Genomic DNA, 18,487 nt, shown 5'->3' with positions numbered 1-18,487 from the left:
TATGATAAACCAAATATGGTACTTTGTGCCATTTGACCCCGAAATAATGTGTGTCAGCTCAGTCGGCCATTTTGTGCAATTTTACAAGGGTCTATTTTCAAAACACAGCGTCTCCTGATACTAAATCTGTGTATTTGCATTTACAGTAACTAGTTGAACACATATTATAGATGTCTTGTATTTACTTCCATTATTGTTTTCAAATGTGGTACATGTACTTTGTGACATTGCGTGTCAGTTGGCCATTTTGAGCACTTTACAATTACACTATGGGCCTATTTTCAAAACAGAGTGTCTCTTGATATTAAATGTTTGTAATTGCATTGAGAGAAACAGTTCCACATAGTTTTTAACAAAATATGCCTTGTAAAGTTGTATTGACTGCCATTGCAGTTTTATTCTAATTCTAAATTTATTAATTGTTGTGGTCGTTGCGATAGATAGGTTGTATGTTTACAGGTAAAGTTCTAGGCACTGGAGAGCTTTTTTATTGTCATTCCCCTCTTACCATGCTTACAAAGGTTATTACCCCTCATCACCGCGAGTTACTTGAGCTCTCTATCATGTTCCTTGGAGGCTTTCCCCCTCATGATACTCACTTCATGAAACCGGGTCCCTTGAATCACGCACATTCGATGGCCAAGATCATTTTACTCATTGGATGTTCCAAGGGCAAAAATTCAAACTGACACACTTTTTTGTATGAGGAGAAAGGCATTCAGGAGTTTTTCCTATTTTCTGTGGCTCTAAGCATGGTTCACTGCACCCCTAGCAGCCTGTGCTCCACATAATGATATCCAGCTAATTGCAGGCTTATGAAGACAACCATCATGTTTTTACAAACACATAGCACACAATCTGACAATGAAGTCCAGCTGCAGTTCCTGCTTCAAGTTGTATCTGAGCATCGGCACCAGTTTGCTACATGTAGTCAACCTTGGCAGATTCTTAGTTTAATGAAAGCAACTAAGGGGAATCTTTTGTTATAAATATGTTGAACAAGTTGCTGCTAATGCAATTACAAAGATTTATTATCAAGAGACACTCTGTTTTGAAAATAGGCCCCATTATGTATAAAGCTAGCTCAAAATGGCTATTACTGACAAACAGTTTTTGGGCCATGGCACAAAGAATCATATTTGGTTGATCTTAAAACAATAATGGAAGTAAATACAAGACATCTAGTACTATAATATGTGTTCAACTAGTTACTGTAAATGCAAATACAAAGATTTAGTATCAGGAGACACTGTGTTTTGAAAGTAGACCCTTGTAAAATTGCTCGAAATGGCCGATTGACACACAGTATTTCGGGGTCAAACGGCACAATGTACCATATTTGGTTGATTTTAAAACAATAATGGAAGTAAAAACAAGGTATCTAATGCTATATATGTGTTAAACTACTTAATGTTAATGCAATCACAAAGATTCAGTACCAAGAGACACTGTGTTTTGAAAATAGACCCTTATAAAATTGCCCAAAATGGCCGATACACAGTATTTTCGGGGTATTCATGTCAGAAAGTACTATATTTGGTTAAGTTTAAAACAATAATGAATGACAATACAAGATATTTTATGTTATTTATATGTTTAAGTAGTTAATGTTAATGCAATTACAAAGTTTTGAGCATCATGATATTCTCTTTTTTTAAACTAGTGGCCCTCATAATTGCTCAAAAAGGCTGACGAGCAGTATTTTAGCAGTGCGTGGCATGAAATGCCATTTTGGTCTGGTTTATAATCACAATGGAAGTAAATACAAGACATCTTTTGCTATTGGTATGTTAAACTAGTTATTGTTAATGCAATTACAAAGACTGAGTATCAAGAAACACATGATTTTGAAAATAGACCCTTGCAAACTTGCTAAAAATGTCCGGCAACTAAATTTCGCCAAATCGCGGCCACATTGAGGGCTCTTGAGCCACCTCTAAATCATATTCAATATTTCTGAAAATTTCAGAGAATAAGTTTTTCATCCAGGATCACCATTTGAAGGGGTGGGAGCAAGGTATTTCAGACTTTTGAAAATTAAGAACCACCCTAATGTGTATGCCAGCCCTTTGAGGGAATCCTTGTGTTTTGAAGCTACACCCAGTGATGCACTGAAATCATGACTGTACTTGAATAAAGCAGTATGACACAAACCTGTTTACTAGAATGTATCCCTTGGTTTTCACACAGTTCAAGGCAGTGATTCTTTCCTACACCAAGCCTATGATTTACTAAAGACAGCAGCGGAGACCAAGCCTGCAGCAGACGGCCTGCCACCATTCGGTCAAGACCTTTATGTCCTCTGTGCAGAGTTGGCATTTCAGGTTAGTTGTAAATAAATATTAGGAAAATTTACAGTTTTTAAAGTACATTTATAGTTTCATATTCATATTTTATTATCAAAAGGTGACCCGAAGGTCAAATTACATGATAAATTTACAAAGATAAAAACAACAAACATTCAAAAATATTTTTTTAAAGAATTACATCTATAAAACACATAAAATGGTATAAAATTTCATTTACAGAAACTAATATTGCACTTTTAAAATAGTATCATTAAATATAAATAAATAAAAAGAAAAGGAAAGAAACACATTGCATAAAACACTTCAGAAGAGGGGGTGATTGCACGGCCACTGTGCATGCAGGATACAATGAGCACATGAATAAAAAGAAAAATTACACATTACTTGTTTAGCAGGTCCACAAAGTATGGTATGGGACTATTTTGGAAGCGAGAGGTTCTGAACCGCAGTTGGGTGAATTTATGCGCATTGCGAAGGTTGCGACCATGAGCACTTTGTCTAGATGGAGGAAGAAGATCTTTGGTACGGTCTGAGTCGGCAAGCCCTTCGGCTAACCTTCGACAATGATCTTCTCTTCTATCTCTTCTATCTGATACAGTATCTTGCAAATGGTAGTGATCTTTTCATAGCAAGTATGTAGAAGAATTCAAATATCACAGATATATACTTTTGTAGGTCATGAAAGTATATGATTTGGAGAATGATCTTTTGCTAAACATCAAAGTGTTATTTTTCAATAATATATTGATTTGGATAATGAAAATCATGGGTTTTTTTTGGCTGCTTCTACCAACAATACCTAGACTAGCCATAAAGTAAGCGTCCATCCATAAGGTCTTTGATATGTGCTCTGGGTGGTTATTGGAAAAATATAATAACATCAGAAGTTTTTTTCAGAACTGATTAAAAATTTGTTGAAGTTGTTTTGTTGTCCTTTTTTACAGTTTGGCCTCCTCGATATCACCAAGGAATGTTTGAAGCTGTTTTTTATGAGAACACCTCCAGCAAATCAGTTTCTTTGCAGGGCGTACTTATGCCAAGCTCAGTTATTAGCTCCAGACTCGGCTGAGGATCCAGTATGTACCATTTTTTAAAGTTAATAAAGTATTGTTTGCTCTGTTTAGTTGTTTCTTTGTCTACGTGTATGCAGTTTGTTTGTAAACTTTGATTCAGTGCACACTTATTTGGAATCTGCACATAATGTGAGATTGCTCATAAGACTCATAGCATTATATGATATGCACAAACCATTGTAATGTTAATGCTTTCTTAAATGCCAATAATTCCAAAGCACTGCTTTAAAAGTTACATAATTTTTGTCATTATGCTGCAATTCAATAATGGTAATTTTCCCATAGATTTTCTATATTCACTGTATGCATGGGTGAGCTACATACATGTATAGCCCTGCCTTCTTATTAAAGTCATATAGGTTTTTTTTTAAATATAACCTGTCAACTAATTGTGTGATTTCTTTACCAGTATATATTATGTTGATTTTAAAAATGTTGTATTTATCATTGTTTTCACTTCAGAACCAACTTGAGAAGGCTGTGGTATATCTTTTGAAGGCAATAAATTTGGCCAAAGAGAATTCAAGGTAATAGTTTCAATCTAAATTTAAACAGAACCTGAATACATGAACTCAATTATTGTGTTTAAAAACATGATCTTAGTGAGTGTGTCACACTTCCAAAACTATTAAACAGAAAGAGAAATTTCATATGTAAACTGACATGCATATTAGATAAGAGAGCAAAAAATCAGAACCATTACCATACACACCCTTGTGAGCAAACATGGGACAACTTGGATATCACTTTTACTACCCAACTGCGAACACAAATGTTAGAGTTTTATTTGCCTCACTAATGACTATCCAAGTGCAGACTGACCCTTTATTTGCCCTGGCAGCATGGATTCACCCTAGTCCTGCCAGCAAGACTTCAGTCTTTATCATAAACATAATGACATCAACGGACCTGAAGTCTTGCAGCGGTACATAGGGATGCACTGTACGTTTAAGAAATCCAAACTTCAAGCATCAAGAAATATTCCTTGTATTTGTCAGTTTTACCTCAGAGATGCTGTAGACCCTCTCTACACAGTGTAGAAACATCACAAGTAGAATGCTGCTCAATATGATAAATCCCAATCATGAAAATCAAGACATTTTTCAGAGCAATATTTTGACCACTTTTGCACTAAGTAAATTACTCCCATGAAGATTGCAGGTTTTGCCAACTCAGGAAATTTTGAATTCACCCAAAAGATGAGATCAATGTAGATCAATCACCTCAACTTTGTGAGTATAGACTAGTACAGTTGGATTAAAATCATCCAGGCACGCCCAAACCCTGGTACAATGGGATTAAAATCATCAGTGCATGCCCAAACTGTCCTTGAGAGAGTTCCTCAGCTACATCCTTAGAGCCCAAAAGGAGCCCACATATTGTGATGTTTCTTATTTGTGCAATAGATAGCAGTAGAGTGAACTGTAACTCTAGGTACGACGAGTTACAGTTACTGGAACTAGGATTCACCCTACACCAGTAAGCATGGATTACTGCGATTCCATTGATTCCACTGACTGTACATCTCTTGTGTGTGTGGGTGTCCTGATTCACTGTATGTACAAAAGCACACTACCAACTACCAACACCCCAGTATAATTATAAACAAACAAACACACATACTAGCTTGTCTATAACTTGTCCACATTTCTCTTAATTTTTCAGGTACCACTTTCTAGTGTACAATGCCTCGGTGCTGTACTGGCAATTCTGTCGTCCATTCCTGAAACCAAACTATCGCCAGTACCTCTCCATCAGCCTCCATACTGTGGTCAAAGCTCTAGATGACATTGATGACAAAGACTATGAGTGGAGAGCACAGCTGATGATTGCTTTAGTTCAATGTCATGTTGATGCTGGGAGAATCAAAGAAGCTGCTGAAGTCAGCAAAGCTGCTGCTGAATTCACCAAAGCACATGTACCTGAGCTATACAAGCAGGTTTTAAGATTACAGGTGAGCAAGGTGCCATGCTTAAAAGTGATTGCCCCAATTGACAGCCTTTTCCCTACCATAATCCCGTCAGATTTTGGTGTCGGAAGAAAGCTCATATTTTTCTCATAAATGCAGTTTGAGAAATATAAATAAAGCTGAGATCCAAAATGGCAGAAACAATTTAACTCAGATCTTGAAATAAGAATAAATGGGTGATGGGCCTCCATTTCAGTTAGAAAACACAATGTGATAAAATTGGGCTATTTCGCTTTACAAGGAACTCCTGATTAAGTCAAAACTTAAAGACCAAATGCAACTTATGTGACTTGCATAATGACAAGTTTAGGATATTGTGTAGCATCATTAAAAAGCATTAAATTATCTTTTTGCATGGTTGAAATACTTTAAGCTCTTTAAAGGAATGCAAGAATAAATCATTTTGTGTAGCTAAATAGAAATAAGAATTGCAATAATGCAGTATGCCACTCAAATAGCCTCAGCTACCCGGCCATTGGAAGATTTGGAGGGAGAGCTGTACCAGTCATTGCCCATCTTTCATAAAACACACATTCTTGTGTATGTATCTTCTTTCAAATATTCAGAAGCTCTTAATATTGGTAAATATTCAAATTCTTATCATAATCTTTCATGAAGGACATGTTATTATGTACAATTTTTGTAAATCAATGCTAAGTGGTATTGAATGCTGTCAACTTCATAATTATTTATTATTTTGCAGATCCGGCATTCTCTGATTGATCACAACAAGCTGGCTAAAGATTTGAGACAGAGTGGAGATCTTACAGCATACATGAAGTTGGTTAAACTGAGGGTGTAAGTTGGTGGCAATCTATATATTGACTTTATATACATTTACTTAAATTACTATAAACTTTGTGAAGTAGAATTATAGTGCATAAGATGAATGTATTTATTTATTTTCTGTGTCCTGTTGGTGTAACTACTATTCCCTGTCATTAGTCCTGCTGGTGAGATGGACAGTGTGCTTGCTGTTCCTGGGTATTGTGACTAGTTGATTCCTATGTCTACGTTTGTATCTTTGTGTTCTCTTTATATCAAATCTATTACTAATGGATACTATAACCACGTGGATTGTGAAGTCATTGTGAAACTTGATCAGTTTAATTTGGACATTTTGAAGCATGATTCAACCAAACTTGTAATTCAAATAGCAGCTTTTGTAAGCTACCATCATAATTTACAGTGAGCTGCAAACATCCTAACTAACTCAATTTTTATATTTTCAACATAGTTTCAGAGTGAAATTTCCTTTACATTTTCTTTCTAAATTGCTGATCAAGCTTGATTTATTAATTTATGATTACTTATAGTGCTTTGGAACAGAAGGAAATTACAGAAATACACAACCATGCAGCTAAGTTGTTAAAACAGATTCTTCAAGAAGAGGATATGTCTCGGGCTTCTAGTGCTATGAGTGGGCGTACTAGTAAGAATACTACCCCAGTCAGTGCTGCAGATGACAGGTGAGACATTCAGGACTCATGCTGAAATATTCTGGTCATCTTGGTCCAGTTTGGACAGTCGCTTTGGTTCAACTAACTGGCTTGCTAACATTGCAACAACTTAACTTAATATTTGTAAATAGTTTTGCTAAGTGCAGAATCAATTGCTTTTGATTTGGTGAATATCATTAGGTGAGCTTTACTTAGAACACTCAAATTTCAACTAGACATCCGGTCGGACAAGCCAAGTTACAATTGGTGTGACATGACAGAATTGCTGAAGTGCCAAATTTGAGCCTGATTGAAATTGATTGTGAATAGAGCTTTGAATTTACCATGCTACATTCTTTAGGTTTTGACTTGTAAAATGACAGGTGAACTACTTTTCACTCTGCTAAAGATGTGTAGGAGAGCTTTCAGGGTGGTGATTCAAATCGAACATTCAGTTTTGAAAAATGCACATGAGCTACAATCATTCTCTTACGGGAAATTTTCTCTTAAGGAAGTTTAGGGAAACCTTTAGGAGAGTATCGCTTGTGGTAGCCTCAAAAGCCAAAGTATGGTTCTTGCACAATTATGAGCAGTTGCATGCTGTGGTATCTTTAGGGATGATCAAGGCTGAAAAAATATCTAAAATCGGATTTATAGCAAATGACTTTGTTCTTGAATATAGATGATATGCTATTATTTTGTAGCTCTCGGCATACTATCTGTTTTCAGTCAAGTATTGATCACTTGTATTACTTAAAATGGTGGAAATGTAACATTTAAATCCTGCATCTCATTTAAAGCAGTAATTGTAAGGCTCAAACTGATTACTAATGGGATTAAGTGAGAATGCCATTTTTAATAATCAGCTCATGCTCTGTTTCTTGGTGTCTGTGGTTTCCTGCTTTTAACATTCCTGAGTCGTTCATTATGATGCTTGTTAATGTTGATTAATTATAATATTTTGCAGTAAACCTTTGATGAGAGCATATTTTAAGCGTACATCACAAATTTACTGCATTGAAAGGCACTTGTCTTTGATTGGCTGTTGAGACGATCTGCTGTTGCCGAGTGGAAATTTGTGACTGAACTTTGCGCCGTACACATTGTTAACTCCAACATTGCAACATCACGGTGGTATGCGCTTGTCAAAAGTTTACTGCAAAATATTATAATCATGTCTTGAACAGTGGTATATCATGGAAGCATTATGATGTTACTTGGTAGCATTGTTTTTATTTTAATGTAAGAATGCTTGTAAGTTCTTTGTTTATTACTATCAACCTTCTTGCATTTAACTGATGAGTTGACATGCGACTATTTTGTTGCCTTCATTTTGTCATTTGATGATCTATGCTTCATCTAACACAGATCTATACTATTCAGCAAGGTCCTTCAGCGGTGCCCGGCTGCTCTTCCAAGTATCACCTAAAAAGCGCATTGCTACGCTGCTTGATCGGCGAATGATGTGATTCAATTAGCCAATCAGAACCCCACTTCCATATTTACGTTATAAACAGAGCTGCTGAAGACCGCTGAAGAATCCTGCTGAAAACTATAATCAGTTTTTGATTTATTTACTTTGCATTTGTCATCATTTTCAATGCTTTTTTTTTTTGCTGAATAAATTGTTATTTTTGTTTTCCTTACATGTTTCCAAATTTCTTTACTATTTGTTGCTTTATTTTTGTACATAGCAGCAATAAGAGCTATGCTCCCTCGCCCCCTCCTCCTCAAAGTGCACCCCGAGGAGAAGGGGCAGCTTCTACCACCCCACCTGTTGCCAGGTCACCTAGCCTTGCTTCTCTAATAAGAGTGGCATCTACAGCCAGTGAAGTGTAAGTCATGCTTATTCATACACAAAATACACAGGGTTTCCACACATTAATAATCTCTGTGAAATAGTATATAAATGTAGAATATTTAGTTGCAAAATTTTATGAATGTGATTGGGATACTCCTAGAATTGCAGACATGCCCATATTCTATAAGGCAATAGAGGCCGTCAGCGTGACGTCATATGCCGCCATCTTGTGGGTACACGCTGCGATGGTTGTTCGATCTCCATGCGTGATCGCCGTGTTGATGCGTGATAACAGCTGCGTGGCAAGCTGTGCCCTGCGCGTAGTGTCCAACGCATGAACACGGGTATCATTTGTACCCACAAGATGGCGAAAGACTGACGGCCTCTGTAGAGTACAGCTAGGTGTGTATTGAACTGTGCGGCTGGGTGTATTGTTTGCGTTGCGCGTAATATGTTATCGCTGTGATCTCACATGTATGCATTTCATGGTATTTTGCATTTGAACATGAAGGATTCAATGGATTCGCCAATTCCATGCACTGAAGTGAAGTGGGAAAAAAATTACATCCAAACATAATTTTGCACTTGATCTTTTTAAGAATAAAAGTATTGTTTTGAGACCCAGCCGTGTATCTATCTCCTGATAGAGCACAAGATACCATTATTTTTATGTGGTGCAACTCGGTGTTCTGCCTCATTGTTCCACATTACAAAAATGGTATCTGCCATGTTCTATCAGCTGATACACAACTGGGTCTTAAAGGAGTATTTCGTAATCCTAGCATCCTCTTTTTATAACATTTTGCAGTACATTTCCACGAAAAAAGCCTATTGCCAAAATTTCAGTTGATTCCGATTTTGCGTTTGCAAGTTATGCATGATTATGTATATTACACTGCTCCATAGACAACGCGTTGTAATTTCGTTCTGGTATACCAGAACGAAATTCAAATTTCACAATATCTTTGCTAAAAGAATTAATCTGCAAGAAATATTTTGTACATAAACATTATTAGCCAGAGGTTTCCAGTGATATAAAAATCTCAACTTTTTTTGAGGAAAGTGAGGGATGAGACTGTGGATCACGAAATGTCCTTTTAAAACAATACTTTTATTCTCTAAATAATAGAACATGAATCAAATTATCTATAAAATTCCAGCAGATAAGTGTGTGGAAATCCTGTATCATTGCACCCAACTCAGTCCTCGTCATCACATAATTTTTCACTTAATTATACCACCACCTTAAATAATATCTTTTACCCTGGTTACTAATACTAGATTTATAATAGCCATTATGAGGCCGGTCGAGTGCAGATCCGTCGGAACACGCTTTTCAATACGGAATAAATGCTAACCTCATTGTGACATCATCCAAGCAGCAAAGTTCATTTCCCATTGAAAAAGCGTTATCTGACAGATCTGCAGTCGACCATTCTGTTATACTCATGGACCATTTGAATTACCCTAACACCTACAGAGTATTCTGTCCTCCCACTGGAGGTTACATCCCCATTTTCCCTGAAATAATGTATGGTGCTGAAACCTAGCAGATTATGTTATGTTTAGTTTAAAATCTTAATTGATCACACCTACTAATCTTGTCTTATGTTTCCTTGTTCCTTTCATGCATTACTAATACTCATATCGATTGTTTGTTGTGTGGATGCAATGACAAAATCCTTTTGTTGCCATTTATATTTTTAGAAGGTTTGTTACACCATATTCCTTTCAGTCATTTGTTTGAGCTCCTTTTTTGTCATACATTGTAAGGATCAACCTAAATTCTTACAAAGGAATTTTGCTGAACTCATCTGATTCTTGCAAAGTATATACTGTGAACTAAGTTTGATTTGTGGAAATTGGTCCCACTGAAATTTTAATCCTGTGTTTTATTTATTAGTCTTTTGATATCCTGGGAATAGTATCTTAGCAGTAATGAATAAAGTATGGTAGTGATATGAATACTTTTTCAAGGTTGTGCATCAAGGGTACCAACAAACTGCTTTTGTACCAGTGCTTGTAATCTTTACATGATTAACACAATTTAATTCTGCGACCACACATATGTCACTACTGCACTTGAAGTGAATCAAAGTTTAGATGACTTGGACTCTATGTCTGAAACTTGAAATATTTTAGCACATTGGTATTTTACTAGCTAACATTGGCAACTTTGCAACTGAACAGAATGTTGGATAAAAAAGGAGCTCAAACCACCCAGGTGTCATAGATTTATTTTTGACATGGACTCAAGTTTTTAATTGATATCCCTATAGGTAGCCTTTTAACTGCTTTAGCACTCTAGTAAATGTATGCTTACTGTAATGTTTGTCAACCTGTAGATCTAGGTGTACATATATGTAGGTATAGTTTACTTGATTGCAGAAATCTAACCATTGTAATAGTGTAAACTTACTTAGTATTGTACATTGACGATCAAATTGAGTATGAATGTTTGAATATTTCAGTGATAAAGCCCGTAAAGAATTTTTGGAGAGCAGGTCAGTTTTAGCCAGTGTTCATGGTAGATGCCATCTCCCCCCCTCTCTCTCTCATGTTGCATGCTACTTGAAAGCATAGTATTCATATCTTCAATGTAGTTAGAGAAGGCAAAGATTCTTGGAAGGTAGTAGACATTCAGTAAGCAATGTCTGAGTGGTCATATGCTGCAAAACTGCCAGTTTTTACATAATATTTAAATGTATAGTTTGAAAAGTCTGATGGCTAAAATTCTACATTTGTTGCAAAACACTGAAGTAAAACTGCCCTTTAGTCAAGGGCTGCCTTTTGAGGAGAACGAGAGCAATCGCTCTCTACTCCTCTCTTTAAATCTGATATAGGAGAGATTTTTAGCTCTCCTTGGTTGACCATTATCTCCTTACATTCTATTGTAAATGCTCTAAACAGCCCTCCTTGAAAGCTCCAGAAGAGCTATTTAATGCTCTTCTGCCAATTCTAAAAGACAGTCCCTGTTTTATCTCATTTGTGGTTCTTTGTCATTGCTTTGTCAATGTAGCATATGTGAATTTGCATAATTGCTGAGCATATTAGCAAATGTCAAAGATTTGTAAGAAGAATTTTAGGTGTTGTAAGATAAGGCTTGCAGCGTATTTTCAAGCCACAAAACCTGTTGAAATGATAATTCAGCTTATTGTAAACATCACAGTTTAATCTTATGTGATGTGTGTAATATGTGCAATGTATGAATCTTAATTATTTGTAAGGGTTACTTGTTTATCAAATTACATCTTTTAAATATTTTCAGTGATCAAGCAAATGTAGTGAGGTCAGTTAGTGTGCATGTGCATGATAGTTTGGGGTGCTCTACAGTGTATTTACTCTAATGCAGTTATTGATGTCGGTGCGCTAGTCAATGGACGCAGCTTCAAAAAAACCACAAGTTCTTCAAAATGGGGGCATACATATGCATACATTCAGAGAATCCATTTAGATATGCGCTCTTAACAGCTGCCTCAATGTGTTGGCATCACTGACTGTGCTAAGTTAAAAACACTATGTGTGTTAGATTTCATTAGAAAATTAGGTCAGTTTTAGTGATAACTGTGTAAGGTCTGGAGACAGTGGAATAACCCTGACCAGGTATTCAGGGATAATACTTTGGACTTGGAATACAAAGATATTCTAAACAAAAGATGCAAAGTTGATATACATATAAACACTTTTGCATGGCAAGGGCATACATGTTAACTGTGGAAATGCTTATTAGACCGTATGGATATAAAATGCTTGGCAAAAAGGACAATTTATTTGCTCTACTGTGGCTATTGGTTGACTAATTGTGTGAACAATCTTGCCAAGAACTTAGTTTGGCCTCCAAGTTACTCAGACACAGTAAGTATGGCAACTTTTCAAGCATTGTGCCAGCGAAATGGCCTGGAAATATTTGGAACCCTGTAATTAACCAATTGATGATGTAATGTATGTGATCTGCAAACATCTCCTACAAATCCCAAGATGCCTATACTATTCTTAGGCAGAATTTATATCAAACTTCATCTCCCTGACCTCAAACCTTGCACAAGTTAAATAGGTTTTTTGTAGACAATGATAGATGTAATGTATAGAATCGAACTATTGCTTCATTAATTAGTATTAAGTAAGTAGGTAGTTTGCTATGCACTAGATGGTTAATAGACCTTGTAACAATAATGATTTTCTAGGTTTAGGTAGTTACTTTAAATCATTGTTTAATCTTACTTACTGACTAAATGCATCTTTGACCAAGAGTCTTGATGCATCTTTTGACCAAGAGTCTTATATTTTTTAGTGAAAGAATAGATGTCATTTTGGTTCACTTTGATGTGACATTTTTATTTTTTCAGTTACCAATTTTCGTTAACATATTATGTAACTATATATATTTTTGTGCGTACACATAAATTCATACATTTACATTTGTCCATTTATTACACTTCAAAGTCCACATGATGTTGACAATCTGGGATAGAAGGTTCTAAAAATGTTTCCTTCAGCCATACTTCACACATAAACACATTTATTGGATATTTAAAGACCAGAAGACTGGAAAATTTCTTTGTAAACTTTGCAAAAATAAATTTGCTTTTCCCATAACCCCTATATTGAAGAGTAAGGTGTGAAGCACTACTGATTTTGCACATTTCATCTGCTAATTGTTTTTTTTTTTTTTTGCTAATAACTTGTCACTGCACTTGATCACTACTATTAAACCTAGGCGTGGAAAGAAGGTTAGCCAACAGACTAACAGTTCTGCTGCAGGAGTACAGCCACGACCCCCACCACCTGATCCACCTACTGATTTGGAAGTGTGAGTTTGGATGTTTAGATAGATAACAGTATTTATGATTATTTGCATGCTTATAATAATACTAATATGATCATAATATACAGTTAGATTTGGATAAGGAATGTTTTTTTGTGTTTTCTTGACAGAAATGAACAATTTTAGTACAAATGTCCACTGTACTCTCATTGCTGAATTTCAAGAAATATTTGAGACAAATCACTGAAATTTCATATGTATATAGATGGTCTTGGTTTTCTGCTGCACATGTAATTAAATATACTGAAAAAAATATTTTTGAGAAGATGTATATTTTTACAACTCTGAAACTAAAAGCAAAATGCTAACTGTCAGTTATAACTTTTTCTTTGTCCAATCTAGCTATTTGATTATGATCAATACTGTTTCAATCAGCACAAGTGACAATAGAACCATTCCATATTGTATACTGATTGGAAAACCTGACTCACATTAGAACTAATATCATGTTTCTTTTCAAACTCTTTCTCTTTTATGTTACTTTGATGCATGCATTGATATTTAACTAAAACCAACCATAACAGGTGAGTTCCTTTTATATCTTTTCTATGATATATTTGATCATTATATTAAAACAATAATATATAAAACATGCATTTTGCAAGCTACAGGCCTTTGAGACTCTTGGTGTATTGTAGATTGTACACATGTTTGTTATGTTTACATCATTTTAGATAGAGCCTTTTATTTTGTGTTAAGTTTACTGTTTTAATTTATTTCTTCCATTTTAAGAATATAAATATGACCTAATGTAAGTTTGCGGCAATTTAATTGAAAGGAAACTTCTAGCATACTGCATAAACAAAAAAATTGTAATCAATTCAATTGGTGCTTCAGTAAAGAAAATCATATTTATGTCCCTCTTTTGTGTTTTCGTCGGCATGAACTTTATAATTCATATGCTTTTTACTAAGAGGTTGTGTCCCTCTAGTTTCCCTTCAAATGTAAAGAACCTATTAAATCAGTCCAGTGTGAGGCTACTGCAGAGTAACTTTATTGGGCTGCTGCAAATTGCAGCTGTTTTCAATATCTTATCTGGCAATATTGCGAGCACCCTTTAATAACGTTTGATACCAATTTTATGTGGTTAGGGTTCTGAAAATGATTAAGAAAATTCTTAGCAAGTACTTTGAAAAAAAATTTACCTCCCAGAAATACCAAACCATTAAGTAAAAACAACAAGATAAGCATGAAATCCTTGTGAAATCATACAGTTTGTAATAGTTTCTGATGTAGCCTTTCCATTATTATTTCATTGCCTTGTTCTGCTTTACTATGTTGAATGCTTATACATAACCCTACAGGAGATCAGTAGCCTTTTAATAGAGAAATGTCCTGGCATCATTTCTTGTTAGTATCCATATAATATATCATTTCATTGCTTTGCTTTGCCTTGTTCTGCTTTACTATGTTGAATGCGTATACATAACCCTGCAGGAGATCAATAGTCTTTAGATAGATAAATGTCCTGGCATCATTTCTTATTAGTATCCATATATCATTTCATTGCTTTGCTTTGCCTTGTCTGTTGCATGCTTATACATAACCTTGTAGGAGATCAGTAGTCTCCAAATGGAGAAATGCCCCATCGTTACCTGTCAGTAAAGAGGCTAAGTGAGTTTATATGTGCACATATTTTCTGTGTGTTGTTGATTTATTTTTCTTTGAAGCATGAAGTATGCAATTTAGTGCCATGTGTTTTTGTAACACACACACACTTTTCAAAAATATCCAATTATTAACAGATGTCTAAGTGTACAATGATAACTTGAACCATTAAAATACATTTATAACTTACATTGCAGCTCAGTACAGGGACAAATAATTGCATAAAACATTGTCACTCAGTGCATTTGCACAAATTAAGTTGGAAAGAAAAGATTGAAGTTTCTTGAAATAAAATACATCCAATTTGAAATTAATATACAAAACCTCACTATATCAAGCCAATAGTAGTAATTTCTTGTTATCCTTCATGCTTCAAATGTGCACATAATCAATGTTTTCACTGGATTTCACCTACATTTGTTCAACCTATGAGTGGCGAAAAAGATAGTCAAAAGTTCTTTGCTTTTTGTTACTATGCACGTCAAATCCCAACTTACTGGCTTGCATAAATTTACATAGTGCGTGCCAGTCATGCATTACGCCAGTCACACATTACACACGGTGCACTTAGCCTATGTGCTGCACCCAACTGCATGCATGCCATTCTATATCAAGCCACAATGTTATGAGTCTTGCCACATATAGGTTGAACAAACTATAGCAGCATTTCCACACAGTATTTTGTCACTTCTGTTATCACTTTTATAGTAGCACTTTTCCGAGGGTTGAACGAGTGTGTTTATTATTACATTGCTACATGTTGAGTTTGCATGGTATGTTGGAAATAAGCCAGGCCCACAGAGCAAATGCTCATGAAATTCACTTTGGGCCTGATGATACACCACTCTATAGGCCCTTGAACTTCTGATTCCAAAGGCAGTAAGACAAACTTGTTTTCCACATCACCAAAAATTAATGCTGCCACTCTTTTTATGCATGTACTGTTTATTGATCTCCAAGTCTAATGTCTTAAAAGTATACTGTTTAAATCATTTGTATGTATATTTGTAAATTTAAAAATATATTTTCAACACTGTATCTAACTAATGTCAATTTAGAATGTAAGTCACTAACATTGTGGAATGTGGAGGTTTGTTATCACTGCACATCAAGAAAATGTATACAATTAACTGGATCAACTTAAGGGCCCCTAATCTGAGCCCTTGCACTAACAATGCAAAAATATGGAATACCAAAATTATCATTGTAACAATATGTGAGTTTTTTTTAGATTAGCATTAGGATTTAGGGCCCTCAATCTAAATTCCAAGAAGCAAAAGTTAATAAATGATAACAATATCACTAATACAAGAAAAATAAAGATCTATAACAGAAAAATTAGATGTTTTGGCATATTGTAAAAGCTACAAATAGAAATGGACAAAGTCTTGGGACATTAGTTATTAGGAAATAGTTCAGGCTTTTTGACATGTGAAAAATAAGGTAAATAAGTCAAAAGACTGAAGTATTCCATGTGTCCTGACAACATATATCCATCATTGTAGGAATACACCAGCTACTAACCGAGCAAAAGATCAGGATCATGACATAAATGTTTGCACACAACCAATTGCAACCACCCAATATTGTGATTATAGTGAAGTGATATGTTTCTCTAAATTTATGTAATACTAATAGTTCCTGAAAACATGTTCTAAGATTGTGTATCTATATGTCCTTTAGCATAAAGGACAGCATGGGTATTCAGATTAATATTCCAAATGAAAGAAAGCCAGTACTAATGTTGACAAATAACTTTTTTTGTTTTTAAGGAATGCATTGCTTCTTGAGTTAGCCAGACTGTGTGCTGAATATGACCAAGCTGAGCTTGTGGCTAGGTGTTTGGAAGCTATGAAGAACTACCCTATCAAGGTAATGGTTATACTAGACACACCTGCAAACACCTAATAAAAAGACAAGTGTACAGAATACAAAGTATTACATGAAATAAGCAAGGATGCACAGCATATAACATGTGGACCACATATAGCATGCATACCAGTTCAATCCCGATGATCCAGCCTGCTGATTTGATTTGTGATTGATATTGAAAAATGCCCAATTTAGATATTTAAACATTTTCCAAAATTCTTATGCATCCCAATGCATGTATAGTCACATGAATACAGCATACTTTCTTTTTATCTTGCATTCAGTGTTATCATGAAAAAATGTATCTCTATAATGTAAATGCTGATATTTTGAGGTGTGTGTGTGGTCTCCTGAGTCCCATTACCAATCAGAAGCAAAACCAAATCCACCATTTCCAGTGATATCATCACCATCATCATTCATCAGCCATGTTGAGCACACTGCTGGGTAAAAACCTCCCCAAGTTGTCACCAAAGATTCCTGTAATTTGAATACATGAATACAAAACCCACCCAAGTCCATGGGAAGTGATTTTGAGAGAAAAACCTGTGTATCATTTTAATTCCTTCAGTTAGATTTACCTGGTCAATATGGTAAGTTTTACGTGCAAATGAGTGGATTAACCTGTATTAGGTATGACGATTAGCATTTCGTGGGGTTCATTTTAAATTTTGGACTTGGGTGGTTTTTTGAATCATATACAAAGACAACAATGTTAGAATGAGATTACCACTAGTAAGATAATACAAAATAGAGTACACAGGTATGTATAATGTTGATAAGCATTCTGCCATGTAATACAAGCTGTATCAAAATGATTGGTACCCATCAGTGTTTGGTGTTTATTGAAAAGCATGTTTCTTCCATATGCAACATTGCATCCTCTTGAAATGCATAGGATTTATAGTACTATGAACGTATATAACATTCATCTATTTAAAAAAAAGGTAGCCCCTGTGTTATATTTTGATGTGGTAGTCTTGTCCAGAATCACTGGAAGCCGACGGGTACCAATCATTTTGATACAGCCTGTATAAACCAAACACTTTCCTTTATTAAACCCATTTTTTTCAAAGTCACTCTCTAGCAATGAATGTGTTACAAGTGGACTTTTATACATACGGGATTTCAATCAATGTGTTACAAGACTCAAATCATGGAATTGGGTGGTTCTTTCATACATGCTATTTTTCACATGTTCAATACACACAGAGGATGAATTTGAGTTGTTCTTTCATACATATGACAGGCCTATGTATAGCAACAATTTCCCATGCTTAACTCAATTTAGTCAACGTATGGACTTGGGTGGGTTTTGTATTCATATATTCAATTGTATGAGCCCAAAAGTGCAATACAAAGAGATAGTGACAGCTATATGTTGTTCGCAAGCTGCACGTGCTATTCGGTAGATTCATGATCTCAAATTTTCCTGGTGTGTTAACTGTCATTAAAGCTAGACACCAGTTTATTTTGAACTTGAACGAGTACATAATTAATGAGAAATTTGTGAAAAAGAGAGGTTCGGCAAACTGGCTTTTAATGAGCACAATGGTACATTATTATAGACCAAATACACTTATAGAAGCAA

The 18,487-nt window shown here is 35.2% G+C and overlaps 1 protein-coding gene across 1 annotated transcript in view; it reads left to right on the top strand.

The window, feature by feature from the left end:
* The window catches only part of LOC140149099 (cilia- and flagella-associated protein 46-like), a 114,706-nt gene that overhangs the window by 4,672 nt on the left and 91,547 nt on the right, over nt 1–18,487 (top strand). The window contains exons 2-11 of the mRNA XM_072171266.1: nt 2,191–2,324; nt 3,254–3,385; nt 3,845–3,909; nt 5,048–5,336; nt 6,055–6,149; nt 6,668–6,820; nt 8,485–8,625; nt 13,309–13,401; nt 14,971–15,030; nt 16,797–16,896. Coding sequence (XP_072027367.1) covers nt 2,191–2,324; nt 3,254–3,385; nt 3,845–3,909; nt 5,048–5,336; nt 6,055–6,149; nt 6,668–6,820; nt 8,485–8,625; nt 13,309–13,401; nt 14,971–15,030; nt 16,797–16,896 — 1,262 coding nt within the window. The remainder of the gene's footprint in view (nt 1–2,190; nt 2,325–3,253; nt 3,386–3,844; nt 3,910–5,047; nt 5,337–6,054; nt 6,150–6,667; nt 6,821–8,484; nt 8,626–13,308; nt 13,402–14,970; nt 15,031–16,796; nt 16,897–18,487) is intronic.

This window comes from Amphiura filiformis, chromosome 3, assembly GCF_039555335.1.
Source record: "Amphiura filiformis chromosome 3, Afil_fr2py, whole genome shotgun sequence".
Classification (NCBI taxonomy): domain Eukaryota; kingdom Metazoa; phylum Echinodermata; class Ophiuroidea; order Amphilepidida; family Amphiuridae; genus Amphiura; species Amphiura filiformis.
This window is presented reverse-complemented; position numbering and strand designations above follow the sequence as displayed.